At 36.8% G+C, this 17,671-nt stretch overlaps 1 protein-coding gene across 5 annotated transcripts; it reads left to right on the top strand.

The window, feature by feature from the left end:
- The first annotated feature begins 601 nt into the window (after positions 1 to 601).
- Positions 602 to 17,058, top strand: LOC112517909 (probable LRR receptor-like serine/threonine-protein kinase At1g06840). Of its 5 annotated transcripts, XM_025125316.1 has the most exons (22): positions 602 to 751; positions 833 to 906; positions 1,019 to 1,197; positions 2,488 to 2,638; positions 4,151 to 4,222; positions 4,351 to 4,422; positions 5,389 to 5,532; positions 6,166 to 6,237; positions 6,318 to 6,389; positions 7,490 to 7,561; positions 7,991 to 8,059; positions 8,188 to 8,256; positions 8,396 to 8,467; positions 9,027 to 9,113; positions 10,223 to 10,291; positions 10,444 to 10,946; positions 12,118 to 12,282; positions 13,103 to 13,386; positions 14,920 to 14,971; positions 15,145 to 15,401; positions 15,668 to 15,802; positions 16,474 to 17,058. In XM_025125316.1, the coding sequence occupies exons 3-22, from the start codon at positions 1,104 to 1,106 to the stop codon at positions 16,816 to 16,818; spliced, it is 2,856 nt and encodes a 951-aa protein (XP_024981084.1). In that variant the 5' UTR covers positions 602 to 751; positions 833 to 906; positions 1,019 to 1,103; the 3' UTR covers positions 16,819 to 17,058. The 5 variants fall into 5 exon arrangements, with proteins under 5 accessions (XP_024981084.1, XP_024981083.1, XP_024981086.1 ...); XM_025125315.1 differs by having other exon boundaries at positions 602 to 906; XM_025125317.1 differs by having other exon boundaries at positions 603 to 906; positions 12,118 to 12,195.
- The last annotated feature ends 613 nt before the right edge of the window (positions 17,059 to 17,671 follow it).

Raw genomic sequence — 17,671 nt, 5'->3', positions numbered from 1 at the left:
TTTGGCCTAACGGTATGTGAGTCTTTGGTCTTCGAGGTTAATGGTTCCAATCTCATAAAAGGCGAGGATAGTGTATGAGTTTATTTGTTCTATTTGTCGTATATAAATATTATATATTTAAAAAAAACATGTCATGTAGTCATAAAATAATAAAATATGTATTATTTTCGATTACATCAGTGTACTCACGACTAGATTTTCATTTGACCGCGAGATACTATTTTGTTTGTTAAAAGATGGGCAAACTCTTGGTATTTGGAATTATTCGGTTGGAATGTTGCATGACACAATTTGTTTTCTTTGAGGACCAATGGTGTTATTTAGCAAATGTAAAGGTGCAAAAGTGAAATTTCATCAAATTTATGGGGTGGTTTTGAAAAACTGGACACGTCATCTCATAATAGATCGGGCGTAGGAGGAGGTTGTGAGTTGTGAATTGCACCGGAACCTTTCTTCAAATCATTGGGTCCTACTACACCGAGTCAATGGGGGCGCAAAAAGTCAATGTTGGCGAACACCATCTTGATTTGAGAGGCCAACAGTAGCATTCGACCCAATATCTAATCGACCTATTGTTACGTGTTCTGATTAAAAGATTGCAGTTAATTTGAAAAACAATGGCTGCAATCGTCACCAACTTCATCTGCTTTAGCTTGCAAACGCTTACCAGTTCAAAGATTTTTCCTTTTTTTACTTATTCTCTTCTCATTATCAAACACCCACAAAATCTTACTGAAGAACATTCAACAAGGTTTGCCCAATCACGCATAAAACCCTCAACCACCCTCTTAATTGTCAAATGATAATTACGCGCATATCCATGTGAACGCAGGGAGAGGATATCGTTATTATTTGGCATAAAATCGTATGCACGCAACCTGTTTGATTAAATGTCTCTTTGATGTGGTAACTTTGCTGGTTTTGAGATTTTTGTTATTGAGCTACTGTTTGGAGTTATTGTATGGGAAGAGAACATTATTGAGCTTTGGGTTTTGTTTGTTGTGTTGTTTGGGCTCAGGTGGATGGTTTGGATATTTGGATAAATACAAGGTGTTCATTTTGAGCCATATTTGGGAATTGGTGTACCACACAATATCCTCGGGATGTCCGAATTAAGATTTTCATGGTTCAGAGTGGTATGGGCCATGAGTTTGTTGCTTGTTGTTGCAGACAGTCAGTCTACTCATCCTACCGAAGGTAAGCTAATCACACTGCTTTTGTGATTTTTGCTTTCATGTTTTAAAGGAGTTTTTTGTTCAAAGATGCCATATTTTGCAAATAGATATGATAATTTGCATGTTATAACATCAACGAGGAGAGATTCTCCATCCAGATTTTATGTAAATAGTGAGATCCCACGTTGGTTGGGGAACATAGGTTGCCTTTTAAGGGACTGATACCTCCTCTACGGATGCGTTTTAAAACCATGAGTCCAATTGTGGATAAAGCAGACAATCCGGTACGGTTGGCTGGTGATGTTACATTAATTATTACAAAAAACATGTTTATCTTTTTATTAACATGATCCATGTTGCTAGAAAACCTTTGCACATGTTTTCTAAAAAGGTCAGAATTAGAATCTTGAGGTTTTACTTTCATTCTTGTCTATTTTATTTCCCTCTCCTTTAGGGGGGGGGGGGGGGAGTTAAGCTCTTGCTATCTTGCTCACAGGCTTATATATATATTATCCCTTATAACCTCGATATATTCGACTTACCTTTTGCATTTGAAGGGCGTGGGTGGGGACTTTGGACCATAGTTAGCAACCATTGGTTTGCATGGTTATATGCTATGTGAAGATTTTTCTGAATGTCACTTTTGATATTCTTCTCTGTTTACAAGCTGAATTTGCACAGATCATCTGATGTACACAACGTTTGAAGTTTAATGTAGCTTTAATAGAACCTAACTCTATGCGGTCATAGTATGTGTAGCAGATATGGATTCAGAATTCAAGTGTGGACACAAAATAATTAGCATAATATAAAATAAAACAAAAAATAATTATAAAAGTTCCATTTCACAAGTGGTTTTTTGCAACACCCAAATGATTTTTTCCTTGTTTTCTGCCGCTGTTACCAAAAAATTGAAAGAGAGCCAAAGGGATTTAACCTATCGGTAGGCTGCAACTACTTTTTGTTAACTTAGACCTCAGGGGAGCACACATCAAATTAAAGCGGACACACCTTTAAACTACGTCGGCAGGATAGAGCGGTAGCGCGTGCATCCCCTCCCTTCTTCTTAAATCCACCAATGATCTGTAGTTAACATCTGAAGTCCTGGATGCATTAGTCTATGTTATGATTCTTGTATGCCCAGATGCACATTGAACGAGAGAATTTCCATTCCTAGTAATTGTGAGATTATCGATTATCATAGCTAATTTTTATTATAGAGGGGCTTCTATTTATCAGGACATGTTTGAAAGAACCTCTGTAAAGGCAGATGTACTCTATGCTTACGATAATCTTGTCAATTAATGTGCAGTGACAGCACTGCAGGTTATTAGGCGAAGCTTTGATGATCCAGAGAATAGTCTCAGTAACTGGAACCGTGGAGATCCATGTGTATCAAATTGGACTGGGGTCTTGTGTTTCAACACAACCATGGACGATAACTATCTTCATGTGCAGGAACTGTAAGAAATCACCTTTTTTTATGATCTCTGGTTTTCAGAAATTTTCATCTGTCAAGAATACCTTTTAACATCACAACTTAAAAGAACAACCATGGGTGATGAGGTTGCATGATCAGATTTGAGTATTCTCAAATCTTGAATTGTGGTGTTGGGTTTGTTTACCCACAATGGTGAGAAGATGATAGATTGGAAGAAGGTTGTTGGTATATGAAAGGAGGAGTGAATGTGATTTTGGCAACTCCTAGGGTTGGTTCATTTCTGCTTTTGCCAAAAAAGTCTTTTTACATAAAAGATCAACATATCATTTTCCGAATTTTTTTTGACCAAGGGTGATCTCATCATCACTGTTAGAATTTCTTGTCTGGTCACATGGATCCCCTTTTGTTGTTTTCCGTTCCATGTTGACAAGTATCATGGCATTGCCAATTTAGTTGCCTCCATTTTGTTTTTTTGTAGTTGTAAGTACAGAAGTGGCAACAGATAAAGAGATTATGTACTTGACAGTCTGTATTTCCCCATCCATTAATATTGGGATTGATTCATATAATTGCCAATCATTTTTAGCAGCTAAATGAGAAAGTAGTTCTGGATGCCAATAGGGAAGAAGAGTTTCCTTGATTCAGTATGATACACAGTATGATACAAAAAGGGACTTTCACCATAGAACTTTATGGAAGTAACCCATGACGACTTTGATTTGCTACATTACATATTATCTTTGTTCACTTTTTGTTCAGACTGCTTTCCTTCAGCCAATGAAAGGATGCCAGAAAACACTCAAAAATGTCCTAATTTGCCTCTTAGTATGAAGAATTGAAGATTTAGCCCTTGTTGATTATAGGTAGCTGTAACTTTCACACAAACTTTATCCATGCACTTAGAGTTTATCTAGCCGAAGGAGGTCTCAAATGTGGATTTATTTGGTTTTTAGTACTTCAGAAAAAGAAAAGACATAATTAAAAGAATTGCATTCTAAACTATATGGGTAGGCTAAAAGTGAGACCATTAGTGCTGCTTTTCATACTCCCTTATTAGATCTCACGCCTAACCTACAAGAAAAGGGGCTACGGCCTTTGAATCCACCTTCAAGAAGAGAATTAGTATGGATCATCCTAATCCTTTCTATATGTATATTGAAGTATCTAATATTTATATATTACGAATACTCACGCACACTTCTCACCTTTGGTGAGGTTTGAACAGTTGACCTCCACGAAGGCTAGGCTCTACCGGTAACCCGCTGGTCCAATGACCCTTTGGTTCCTTTCTGTATTTTCATGCCCACACAATGACCATGTGATATTAGTCATTATGTTCCCCTTCACTACATTCTCTTAATATACTCAATGCCCGAGCCTTCAATTTTCCCACTAACCATGGGATTTTTTAATATGTAACAACAAGAGGAGTTTCGTAATTAACGTGAATCATTTGATGGTACTTTTTTATGTGAACTATATGTGTTTGTAACTTTGTACCATTTGAAAATAATTCCTTGTATAATCTTTGCAGGCAACTACTGAATCTCAACCTTTCAGGAACTTTATCTCCAGACCTAGCACGGTTATCTTATATGGAAATATTGTGAGCCAAGTTACAATTTGTTGCCTCTTGGGTTCTTGAAATTATCCAAGACTCATTCTCTGCAGTGGCTTCTTATTTCTTTTCTCTTTATAATATCTGCTTATGCATATTTACTCTTCATTTTTAAGGGATGTCATGTGGAACAAGATAGGTGGGAGTATACCAAAAGAGATCGGTGAACTTGCAAATTTGAGACTCTTGTAAGTTGATCATCTTTCCTGGTTAATTTATATTAATCGCCATTTAGATGATAATACCAGTGAAAAATAAGAGTGAAAGATATTGTTGCTTATAACTTTGCAGTCCCTCCATGCAAAATAAATGCAATATTTGACTTGGCGTATAGTTTTGTGATAGTCAAATATCTAAAAGGAGAAATTAGAGAAATCGTTATTCTACCTGTTATATTTTCCACTTATGTGTTGTACTACCTATCTTATATTGCTACTTGCACACACCTCTGTTTCGTGTACAAGCCAGTGGTCTTCACGGAAACATCCTCTCAATCCCAGTGGTTGGGGTTAAGTCTGTGTACATCCTGCCTCTCTCAGACCCTACTTTCGACTGGGATATACTGGGCTTGTTTAGTGGATCAAAACTTTAAAAGCAGCGTAGTGATGTTTTGTAATGATTCTTGGTAAAACATTGTAAATTTAGATTGGATACTGAAAGGAAAATGTTGCAATTAGGGGCTGTTTGGTTGGTTTTCCATTAAGTCCTGTATGAATAAAATTGTATGTGTGGATTAATCTGCTTGTAAAGATTGGAAGGGTTTTTGTTTGGAAGGGATTTTTCATAGATGAAATGAGCGTGTTTTTAATAGGGAGGGGCAGGTTTGGAAAAAACTTGGCTTTCTGCATAAAGCTCCCCCTACAAGCTTACTGATTAAGCCACTTTCTATTTCATTAAGCCACTACCGAACAGTCATGTATAACAGATGGAATAAGCTCTGAGTCCCATTAAGTTCATTAAGGTGCTAACAAACAAACCCTAATTGTGGGATAACTGAAAAGGAAACTGTAGCTTTTATTTTGGAACAGAGGAATTATTTAAAATTAAGCATAATAATCTTTCGTTATAAATTACAAGTGTAATCTTCTGTCTGACATTACAAAAGGGGATTAAATGCTGATCCATTCATGCAATTTGTGATTATGTGCATGCAGGCTCTTGAATGGAAATCAACTAACAGGCTCCTTGCCAGAAGAGATTGGTCATCTCCCTAATCTGGACCGAATACAAATTGACCAAAATTTTATATCTGGACCAATACCAACGTCATTTGCAAACTTGAACAAGACAAAGCACTTGTAAGGATTTTGTTCAGCACTATTTATCCTTTACTTGATACCGTTCCTATATATTTATTTGGACAAAATGCATTGAGATGCAACAAAGTTTAGTTTAGTTCCTATTTAGTGTTACGAAGAGTTTTTTTTTCTCAATTGATGTAACAAAGTTTCAAAATTTTCTATTTTATAAATTATACCCATTTTGACCGATAACCTACTGATCTTGTAACATATGGTGACATGGATACCCGTTTACGAAAGGTGTGCGAATGTGGTATGGCGAAGTGGACGATAAATTTTGACATCCACATCATCAAATGTTACAAGATCAGGATAAAGAAGTAGGAAGCTTTTGTACTTTGTTTCATTAAATAAGAAAATTTGAAACTTTGTTATGTTAAATAGGAAATTAGAAACTTCGTTACATTTATTGAGAAAACAAATTCTTTGTTACACTGAATAGGAAGGCAAGCTTCATTATATTAGGATGCATTTTTTTGCCCTATATAAATATTATATACTTCAAAAAAAGTTGCTATGGCGACCCTACTTATCCTTTCCTTGTTATTGTTCATATATTCTTTATTCTATCCGAGATTTGTAATAATCAAAATGACTATTATGTGGGTTTGTTTTCTTTCCTCTGGGCAGCCATATGAACAATAACTCACTTAGCGGACAAATTCCTCCTGAGCTATCTAGATTGCCAGATCTTGTTCACTTGTAAGTTTATGCTTTGAATTTATCAACTTCGGGTGCACTCTCACCTACCCGACATTTGCTAATATGGACGTATGCTGCAGGCTGCTTGACAATAACAACTTATCAGGCTATCTTCCTCCAGAGCTCAGTGAACTGCCAAAACTACTTATACTGTATGCTTTCTTTATTTACTTGATTGATGTTGAAGAGAACGCTATTTTGGTATAAAAAAAAAAATAAGATCAAGGGGTTCGTTTGACTTCTTTTGTGGAGAAATCAGAATTTTAGAAATTTGGTGCATGAGAATTTTTTATGTATAATTTTATCATCTTTATTATTTATGATTTATGATTTTTCTTTCTTAATTCCGTTGGATCGTGTAGCAATTTATTTGTAATCCCATGTCCCAATTTGTTACCACTTTTATTTTTTCTATTTATATAAGATCTCGGGACGTTCTAAAATCATCTCGACATTAAATGTTTTTTGTTTAGGTTTCACATATACCCTTGCCCAAAAGAAATGAAGAGCTAATACAAGTTTATTGGCTCATTGATGTTGAGATGCCTGCTTTTCTCTTGCTTTGGTCTCCTTTTCTATGTTTCTAGTCTTAATCTTCCATCCTTTTTTCTAATTGTTTGGCCTTTTTGAGCAAGCTTCGTTGTTGTACACACCTTTTACAAGTCGGGGCTATTCACAAAAACAGTCGCTCTATTCTCTGGGGTAGAGGACATATCTACGTACATCCCCTTCCCCTCCCACCCATACCCCAACTTGGGGTTGGATATACCGGGCTCGTTTGGTATGGTCTGATCTGGGAATAGTGGTTAGGTTCACATGCCTGAGGAGTGATTAGTACATAATGTGTGTGTGTGTATATACATATATGTACTGTGATGTTCACTTGATAACCATCCATCTATATGATATGCACATGTGCATACAAGTAATTGAAGTTGTTTCTTGGTTTCTATGCATGCATGCATGTTATGCACATGTGCATATACCGGACAAATGACTTGTATGCACATGTGCATACCAATGATACCATACAGATGATGGTTCCCACGGTGTTCCTCAGTTTTTCATTTTTTGCGATTTTCCATAGAACCTGACCTTATATATATATATATATATATATATATATATATATATATAGTCATATATTGTGTCCCACTGTTGCCGTGTTAGATCATCTATGCAATGTTTCCTTGACTTCCATCACCATCTATGAAAAAAGTATCATGACTCTTTTCTTTCCTTCCTTTGGCAGTCAACTTGACAACAATCACTTTGATGGAAGTATACCTCCCTCTTATGGCAACATGGTTCAATTGTTGAAGTTGTAAGTGTAATTTCATTTTCATGCCTGCGCTTATGTTCTAAAGAATTGTAGTGCTGATGAACCTCAATACATATCACACTTCATATACTCAAGATTACATCCCAGGGTTTCTTTATATGGACCGTTTTCAAAAAAAATAGAGCTAGTTCCCATTTAACTAGATGTAGTATTATAATGCAAATGCTGAAGTACAAAATATCGTATATAGAAAATATGTACTGAAGGCCCTGCAAGTTATAATTTTCTTATAACTGTGGAATGCAACAAAGTACTTGACTTTTATGGTGAAAACGAAATGTGATGTGTATTAGCTAATGCATAACCTTGAGTTAGTTCCAAATTTCTCTCGGTTTTTATCACAAAGGTAGGAAAATAGGAGTTTTTGCAGGTTTGTGATCATTTTGGTTTGGTTTTTGTTGGCTGTGCCAGGAGTTTAAGGAATTGCAGCTTGCAAGGACAAATCCCTAATCTTAGCAGGATACCAAAACTTGCTTATATGTAAGTATGCAATAACTCTTTGATGTTTTGAAGTGATATCTGGCAAAAATCCTTGTATACCCATGTATATGTGTGTTCGTCCATGTTGTGTTGACCGTTACTTTGTTTATGACAATTGTGCATTTCAGAGATCTCAGTAACAACAATCTCAATGGATCCATACCGGCCATGAATCTTTCTGATGATATCACAACAATGTAAGAACACTTGATCTTTTACAGGGTCTATTCTTTGATCTACTCCTGGTCTTGGTTTAGGTTCTTATAATATACGAACAATTTTGTCTAAGCTGTGAAGTTAAGAGTCTAAACCAATCACTATCATAAAACTGCGCAGAGATCTGTCAAGGAATCGGCTTACTGGAACTATTCCTCCCAGCTTTTCGGGCCTTCCTGTTCTACAAAGACTGTGAGGATTCTTTAACCTTTCCTCTGTCTTCTTTTCAAATGCGACTATATTTACTCATATGGTACTTTGTAGAAGGTATTTTCACCTTGAATTCGGGTGCCCTTCAATATTACAACTTTCAGAAGCATATATATATATATATATATATATATATATATATATAGGGAGGTCCACGAGAAGATCCCCAAAAAACTGAAATATATATATAGGGAGGTCAAGGGGAAACCCCCAAAAAATTAAAAAACTGAGGAACACCCTGGTAACTGTTCATCCGTATGATATACATAGGTGCATACAAGTAATTGAAGTTGTTTCATGGTTTCTATGCACGTGTGTATGTTATGCACATGTGCATACCGGATAAATTAGTTACAAATTACTTGTATGCACATTTGCATAGTGTACAGATGAATGGTTACCATGGTGTTCCTCAGTTTTTCATTTTTTGATGTTTTCCCCTGAACTTGATCCTATATATATATATATATATATATATATATATCTGTTGTTTATAGATATTATGGATGAACACGGTTATCTGATGCCATTTCCACTGCAGGGCTCTTTTCAACAACTCATTAAGTGGCACAGTTCCATCTACTATTTGGCAAAACAGGACTTTCAATTCAACCGAAGAACTTACTCTGTAAGACCCAAAACATGAAGCCACTCCTTGTTATTCTCTTTACTATAACCTAGGGGCGGATCTACATAGGAGCATACTCTGGCACGAGCCACCGCTTCATGGTTCCTTACTTCCATCGTAACGCAAAAAGTTGCGTTTTCGAAGGGCGCCACCAAATTGTTTTGTTGGGTGCCCTTATATTTTCTAAAACTGAAATCTTGGCACAAGTCTTTCATGGCGGAGTTGGTAAATGTTGCTGCCTTTTTTACTAAAGGCCCGGATTCGAGTCCCAGTTTTGTCAAATTTTTTAGTTTTTGGCTTAAATTTTGGTGTTTTTTATATACCTCTTGTTTTATAAAAAAATTGTAGACAGGACTCGAACATGGGTTCCTTGGGGACAAGGAACCAACCAACAAATCTATAATAATATTGTTAAAATTTTCCATGGATTTCCTTTATAGTCAAATTGTGTTACCACTTTTTTTTTTGGGTCCGCCTCTACTCTAAGTGTACGTGCAAGTGTTACTATGCACACCAACACACACATATTTGTGTCTTGCTTGTTTATGTATATATATGTAAGCATTCACATAGCCTAGTTAAAATTTGTAAACAATGTGTTCCTTGATGATCTCTAGTTATATACTCCCTCCATCCCATGAAATTTGCAACATCTGGTCAAATGTATTAAATGCCCTCCAATGGTGACAAAACAAGGGGATCTTGTTGATCAATAGCAGTAATAGAAAGTAATGATAACAATGGGGAAATAGGCAAGTCTAATGTTGAAATTTGCCTAAGAAGGACATGTTGCAATTTTCATGAAACATCTGGATGGCAATTGTTGTTGTTTTCATGGGATGAAGGGAGTAGTATTCTTTTTGGAAGGGTGCCTAGGATATCCCAAACTGATCCCGGAAAATTGTGACTGTAAAACATCAACCATGATAAACTCAATGGCCACAATTGTTGTGGACGCCTGGAATTGAACCCGGGGCTGATGGGATATTCCACCACCTCCCCCTTGGTCTCAACCACTACGCCACAACCCTTGTGCTTATGAATGGAGTATATTAATGGTAAAAAGTGTGCAATCTTTCTCTAAACTCACATCTTCTTTCGTATTGCAGGGATATGAAAAATAATAGGCTTTCAGGCATTTCAGGCAGTCTTGACCTCCCTCCAAATGTCAACCTTAGGTCCGCTAATTTTCTTGCTATTTTATCTTCAGAGAAGATATTCATTTTATGTTTGGGGTCATCCATAGATTTATCATGAATTTTTTTATAAAAAAATGGTATTCGATATTCTACTTATGTCACATTCACTTTTATGATTATATCTTTTTCAGGCTCCAAGGAAACCCTGCATGCTCAAATGGCAGCATGGAAGACTTCTGTGGCTCTTCGAGTGCATTAGTCAGTCATCTGCAGAGCACCCCATCAAACTCAACCGATAACTGTGAACCACAGTCATGCCCAACATTTTACGAATATGCACCAGGGTCTCCTGTACGATGCTTTTGTGCTGCACCACTACTTATTGGTTATCGGTTAAAGAGTCCAGGATTCTCAGATTTTGCGGCATATTTCTATCCATTTGAGGTGTACCTAACCTCTGGTCTTGAAATAAAGCGTTTTCAGCTTGACCTTACATATGAATGGGAAAAGGGTCCTCGATTACGAATGTCTTTGAAGATTTTTCCTGAATTTACTGGAAATAATTCTAATACCTTCAATAGCAGTGAAGTGTTACGGATAAGGGACTTGTTCACACAGTGGGAGATTCCAGATAACAGCATTTTTGGACCTTACGAGCTTCTTAATTTCACACTATTGGATCCTTATAGAGATGGTATGTTTCCTATAACACAAATCTTATGAATTCTTTAATTTTCCTTTTCTTCTATTCACTTGTTATAGATAGGTTCAATCAGGGGTCCCTCCATTTCAGATGGCCTCATGAAAATTCTAACACTTCCCATGCAAATACCTATTTGCCGATAGTCATGGTTACAAAAACTAATGATTTTGATTTGGGTCCCAAATATTCCCTTCTTTTGTTTCTACGGAAGTGTACTCACGGACTGTTTATTAGCAGCTTAATGAGACTCGCAACTTATTCGTTCAACTATATATGACTGTTTGGTAGTGGCTTAATAATATAGGAAGTGACTTATTCAGTAAGCTTCTAGGGGGAGCTTTATACAGCAAGCAAAGTTTTTTCCAAATCTATCCATCCCAATTAAAAAACACACTCTTTTTGTCTATGAAAAAACCCTCCCAAACAAAAATCTTCTCATACAGACAGATTAGTCCATACTTGGAAAGAGCTGCTAAATTAAGTTCTAGTTTAGGTGAAGGAAGTATGACCGCTTTACCAATAGTTGAAACCCAATCGGGAGATGTTTCGGCTTATATTCATACTAATGTAATTTCGATTTATTGGATTACAAATAGAGAAGAATAGCGGATATTTTATAAAAGCGCCAAATACCTTTCATACAGGACTTAATGGAAACCCAACCAAACAACCCCTCACTCTGTCCCAAAATAAATGGTCACGATGAAAAAGGTTCACAGTTTTAGAAATGGGTAATTAGTACACTTTTTATAAACTAGATGACAATCTTACCCTTAATAAGAGAGGTAATAATGAACTTCTCATCTCATAATTAACGGTAGAATTGGAAAGTAGGCACTTGCTTTTGAAAGTGGACACTTATTTTGGAACGGAGGGAGTATTTTAGATATCTTACAAAATGTCAAACACCTTTCTAAAACTACATGCCCGGTTAAACATTGCCGTTTTCATGAGACAGAGGCTCGTTGTTCTTAGATACCTAACATATAGAACTCTTGATACATGGTAAAATCTTGGTCTTTTTTCCGTAATTTTGATAAATAATGGCTGGTAAATTTTGGATTTCATGGATGGATGATACTGATTTTGACAAATAATGGCTGGTAGATATTGTGTTGTCACTTTGATTATTTATTGTAATTAATACTCATTTTAATTGCAGTTATTCCCACCACCACCTCCTCCTCTTCTGGTGTAAGCAAGGGTGTAGTGGCAGGCATTGTGATAGGGGCTATCATAGGTGCGGTTTTACTCTCTGCATTTGTGTCACTTTATATCTTACGGTTGAACCGGAGGAAGTACCATGCAGTTTCAAAAAGACGCCATGGTGAGTAAATTTGTGATTTTGCTGTACTAATGTCACATACCCCCTCTGATCCAAAATGAGGTACACTTTGACTATTGAGGTCAAAGTTTATCACCTATCGAACTTTAAATCCATATAATTGTGTCATGCCTTCGGCGTGTAGCTCAGTTGGCAAAAGGGTGGGGCGACTTTGCCCAATTACAAGGCAGTTCCCAGGTTCCGGGTTCGATGCCCCCAGCCTCAGCCGTTGAGGGAGCTAAAAAATTCCCCCTCACATTGGTGTCCTTGGAGGCAGGTTCCATGTGAGGCCGGTTGGGGTTGCTGGTAATCAACTTTTGCCAAAATTATATCATGCACTAAACATCTGCAAAATGCCTATTCTAGTAATTTATTATGAAGATTTACGTAGGGCGTGTTCAAAATGAGAGCGTTGAGAATATGAAATGATGAGAAGACGGATGAACAATATAACAATATGGGTGTCACATCAAAAAGAATAAAATGCTCGTTTTTTGGTATAATATGTTTGGCTCCAATTTGGTTATACTTGGCCTATTTTTTGATTAAAAAATAGGGGGCTTGTTTAGAAAAAAGTTGTAACCATCTTTTTTAGTCACATCCCTTGGAACATCTCAGTTAACGGTTGGGATATATTCTCAATTTCTCAACCTTTTTGTCATTCTCATATGAGCCTCCTTGAGGTTAACATAGTTATCAATTGCTTTGGAAACTTAATATTCATATGAATTTAAACCTTTTAAGTTGAAAATGAGGCATTTTGACTTCAAAAAGAGCAACTTCAGGCAGTGTATGGTGGAGTTCAAACAATCTCTTTGTGCAGTTTCCAGGGCCTCCCTTAAAATCGAAGGAGTGAAAAGCTTCACCTATGAAGAAATGAAACACGCTACAAAAAATTTTGATGTTGCCAGTGAAGTTGGGCAGGGTGGGTATGGAAAGGTATACAAAGGTATCTTCGCTGATGGGACCGTTGTCGCCATTAAACGAGCCCAGGAGGGATCACTACAGGGCGAAAAAGAGTTCCTTACCGAAATAGAGTTATTGTCAAGATTGCATCATAGAAATTTGGTTTCTTTGCTTGGATTTTGTGACGAAGAAGGCGAGCAGGTAAAATCTACTTGTATTATATGCTTGTTTTCATTGGGGGCATTTGGTTCAAGCAAGGGAATAAAAATGAGAATGGAAATGACAGCAAGTGAAAATGGGAATGAATTTTCATTCCCCTGGTTAATCTGGAATGAAACCAAACAAGTTGATTGCTTGGAGGGATTCAGAGCAAGAACATGCTAAACCGTATCCATATTTGCATCCCTTTGTGAAGGATAGTCTAAAATCGCTACCACGCCAAATTATATAAGAAATAGCATGAATCTATAAATGGGTGTTTGTAAACAGATTGTCCCAGAGTGCAAAGAGGGGGCTAGATGAGTAGAGATTGCCAGAGAGTGTTGAGTCCTTAGCAGAGGCGGACCTAGAATTTTTTTCAAGTGGTGGCACCATTCATGGGCGGACCCACATGGATAGATAAAGTGGCACGCGCCACAGCTTCATGGTTCCGTCGTAAGGGAAAAAATATTACATTTTTGAAGGGTGCCACCATATTGATTTGTTGGGTGCCACCACATGGTTTTTGAAACTGAAATGTTGACACAAGTGGTTAAGATGGTAAATGCTTTTGCCTTTGCCTTTGTACAAAGGCACAAGTACGAGTCCCATAATTGTCAAATTCGTTTTTTTAGCTTAAATTTTGATGTTTTTATGTCCCTCTTGTGTTTTTAAAATATATGTAAACCACACTCGAAAATGGGTTCTTTCTATGTAAGGACAAGGAACCAACAGATTTATACGAATATTGTGAGAAAAAAAGTAGATATTTTTGTTTAGTCAATTTGTCAACCACTTAAAAAGTTTTCTGGCTACATTGGATTATGAAAAACGAAGCTATCGCTACTTTCTTACAAAATCGTCATTAGTTAGTTCCTTGCTTTTTGTATGTGAGGTTCTGTAGTAGAGTCTTTTATCCCAAAAATTTCAGAAACATAAAATAAACCTGACATTAAAAGCTAAAAACTAAGAAAATGATACAAATGGGATTTGAACCTGCGCCTCGAATGGGAGAAAAGACTATGCAAACCAACTCTACCAAGAGAAACTTGTGTTATTATTGTAGTTTCAAGAAATATAAGGTTGCACCAGTAAAATAATACGGTGGCACCTTTTACGACCCCGAATTATTTTATACTATGATGGAGGAACGAAGCAGTGGGTCTGCCCCTAGTCCTTAGAGTGGTAGACCTTAGCTTTGATACCATGTGAGATATGTGGAACTCCATCAGATTGCTCTCTAGTCTTCAAAAGAGGCCTTAAGGATAAAAGGGAGGTTCCAACTTATATTGATAAGAAATGGTCAACTCTAGCTGATGTGGGACTCTAATACCCATTACATGATGCATATAGCATCAATGTTGGCTCTCGGATTCATCTATTTTGTCACTGTTGAGGGGTATTTTAGATATTTGGCTAGTACTAAAAATCTTATATTCAACTATGTAGCCATCAAACTTTGCACTTATTTTCGGACTGAGAAAACCAGATAACGATGTGACCCCAATTCTGAATCATAAGATTTTATGCATGCAGATGTTGGTTTATGAGTTCATGTCTAATGGCACTCTCAGAGATCACTTATCAGGTATGTCTTAATAAACTTCCTTATGCTACTCTCTATAATCTAATACTTAGGGGCTGTTTGGTTGATTTTCCATTAAGGCCTGTATGGATTAAACTGTCTATATGGATTATGCTGTCTGTATGGACTGGTTGTACTTCAAGTTTTCCAAACTTACGTGTGTTTACGTTGAACAGCTACAGAAAAGTATAAAGAATCGTTCAGTTTTGCTACGAGATTAAGAATTGCATTGGGTTCAGCCAAGGGTATTCTCTACCTACATACGGAAGCTAATCCTCCGATATTTCATCGAGATATCAAGGCCACGAACATCTTACTTGACTCCAGACTCGTTGCAAAGGTAGCAGATTTTGGACTTTCACGACTTGCTCCAGTTGCTGATTTGGAAGGAATTGTTCCTGGTCATGTATCGACAGTCGTTAAGGGAACCCCAGTAAGCATTGTTTTCTTTTGATAGCTTGTGTTCACAGAAGTACAGTTTGACTTTTAAGGTCAAATGAAGTAAATCTTTAACTTCAGATTGACATGATGGTATTGATATCTTAAACATTATAACAAGTTTTCCAATTACGAAAAAAAATGGTGTTAAATTTGTAGCAAAATGCTTGCGAAAATTGGATCTCAAAGGTCATGACTTTGACCTTTAAAGTCAAAAGTTTGCGTTTGGTTCTGGATTTGAAAACTGTTTTTCTTTTGCAGGGGTACCTTGACCCAGAGTACTTCTTGACTCATAAATTAACCGACAAAAGTGACGTTTACAGCTTGGGTGTCGTATTTCTCGAACTCTTGACGGGAATGCATCCGATCACACATGGCAAGAACATTGTTCGAGAGGTATTTCCTTACCATTTTTTATACTCCCTCCTTTTGGAGGAAAAAGAAAAGCCTTAACGGACAACTCAACTGGCAATTTGAGTCTCCTCAGGGCGGGGCCACTGGGGATTTTTTTTCTGGCTTTTATCTTCTGGGCCCCATGGGATTGGTCGAGGTGTACGCAAGTTGGCCTGAACACCCATAGTTACCCAAACAAAGGGAGGACGATACAGTTTGATTGTCAATTTGGACAAAAAGTTAATTACAGGCAACCCCAACCAAGCCCACACGAACCCGCCTCCAAGGACACCAATGTGAGAGGGCCGGTTGGGGTTGCTGCCAGTTATCCACATGATTGACAAAAGTTGTCCGAAAATGAATAAGAAAAATATGGTGAAAAGATAAGAGTTTGCTTTTTGCTGTTGAATCAAGAAATCTTGATTCAATATTAAAGTCGTTGATGTGGATGCTACAGAAGTAAACTAAGAGTGTTATTTTAGGGATCCCGTAATCAACGTGATTCATAATTAAGAACGTTGAGAACCAACTATTCATAATGAATATGCATGAATATTATTCATCTTGACATGTGTATTTTCGTTCATGAATATTATTCATCATGAATAGTTGGTTCTCAAATGAACCTGCCCGGTACGCTAAACTAATCGTCTTTGTTTTAATCCATTTGTCAGGTTAATATTGCTTATCGATCCGGCATGATATTCTCCGTCATCGATTCAAAAATGGGATCTTATCCATCTGAATGTGTCGAAAAGTTTGTGACCTTAGCCCTCAACTGTTGTAAGGAAGACACGGATGAACGACCATCGATGGTCGAAGTCGTTCGTGAACTCGAAAACATATGGCATATGATGCCCGAATCCGACTCGAAAACCCATGATTCAATCGATATCGAACACGGGAAGAATGTGTCTTCTCAATCTTCATCCTCTACAACAAAGAACCCGTATGTTTCCACTGATATATCTGGCAGTGATCTTGTTAGCGGTGTTGTTCCCACCATTGCACCTAGATGAACAAGAATCATATACTCTTTTTATGTAGTTATAGTTGATTTTTGAATTGGGGTTTCTATTTTACGGAGGTAGGTTCTGTGTACATCTTATCCTCCAGATCCTGTCTCTGTATCTGTATGGGATATACTGGATTCGTTTGATTTAGTATGATAATTAGGGGGTATTTAACACACGATAAATAATGTATTAAGGAAGACATATTTATATACGTATAGGAAACACCGATTGTGTATGTGGAAATGGTTGCTCTATTCTTTTAGGTATAGGACGACAATCTGGTCGTGCATTCATTCATTTGGATGTTATTCGATAAGGGTGTGATTCGTTCAGTTTAACCGGTTTTCAACTTTTACCCGATTTTTAAAAAAGGTGCGTCATGTCGTAAGACATATCTCTGCCGTTATGTAAAGGTCCATGGCATTTAATTCTATTCTGAATACCTTATCACAAACGTTTTATATAAAACTAGTTAATTTTTATATGAATGTAAATTTTTTAATATCATTATATTATTAAATAATAAATAGAAAACATATATGTACAGATATATAAAAGTTATACATATCACATACAAATTTGTCGCCTTATGTCACGCCTTAAAAACGTTGCGTTCTCACCATGATGTGTAAGGCTTCAGGCTTGAGGTTGCCGTCACGCCATTTTGAACCTTGCTTTTACCAGAGTGCCCAACCATCGAACCACATAGGGTTCGATTTAGTTGGTTTGAGGTTATTCGGTATAATCGGTTTCGTGTTGTTCAGTTTAGTAATCCGGTAAATCAAATAGTTCATATTTTCTATCTAGGAATTTTCCGAATACAATGTCCATTGTTTTCATTATATATGATTATATC

The sequence above is a fragment of the Cynara cardunculus genome (assembly GCF_001531365.2).
Source record: "Cynara cardunculus var. scolymus isolate 2C chromosome LG 9, CcrdV1, whole genome shotgun sequence".
Lineage (NCBI taxonomy): Eukaryota > Viridiplantae > Streptophyta > Magnoliopsida > Asterales > Asteraceae > Cynara > Cynara cardunculus.
Note: the sequence above shows the minus strand (reverse complement) of the source record. Positions and strands in the feature narration are given on the sequence as shown.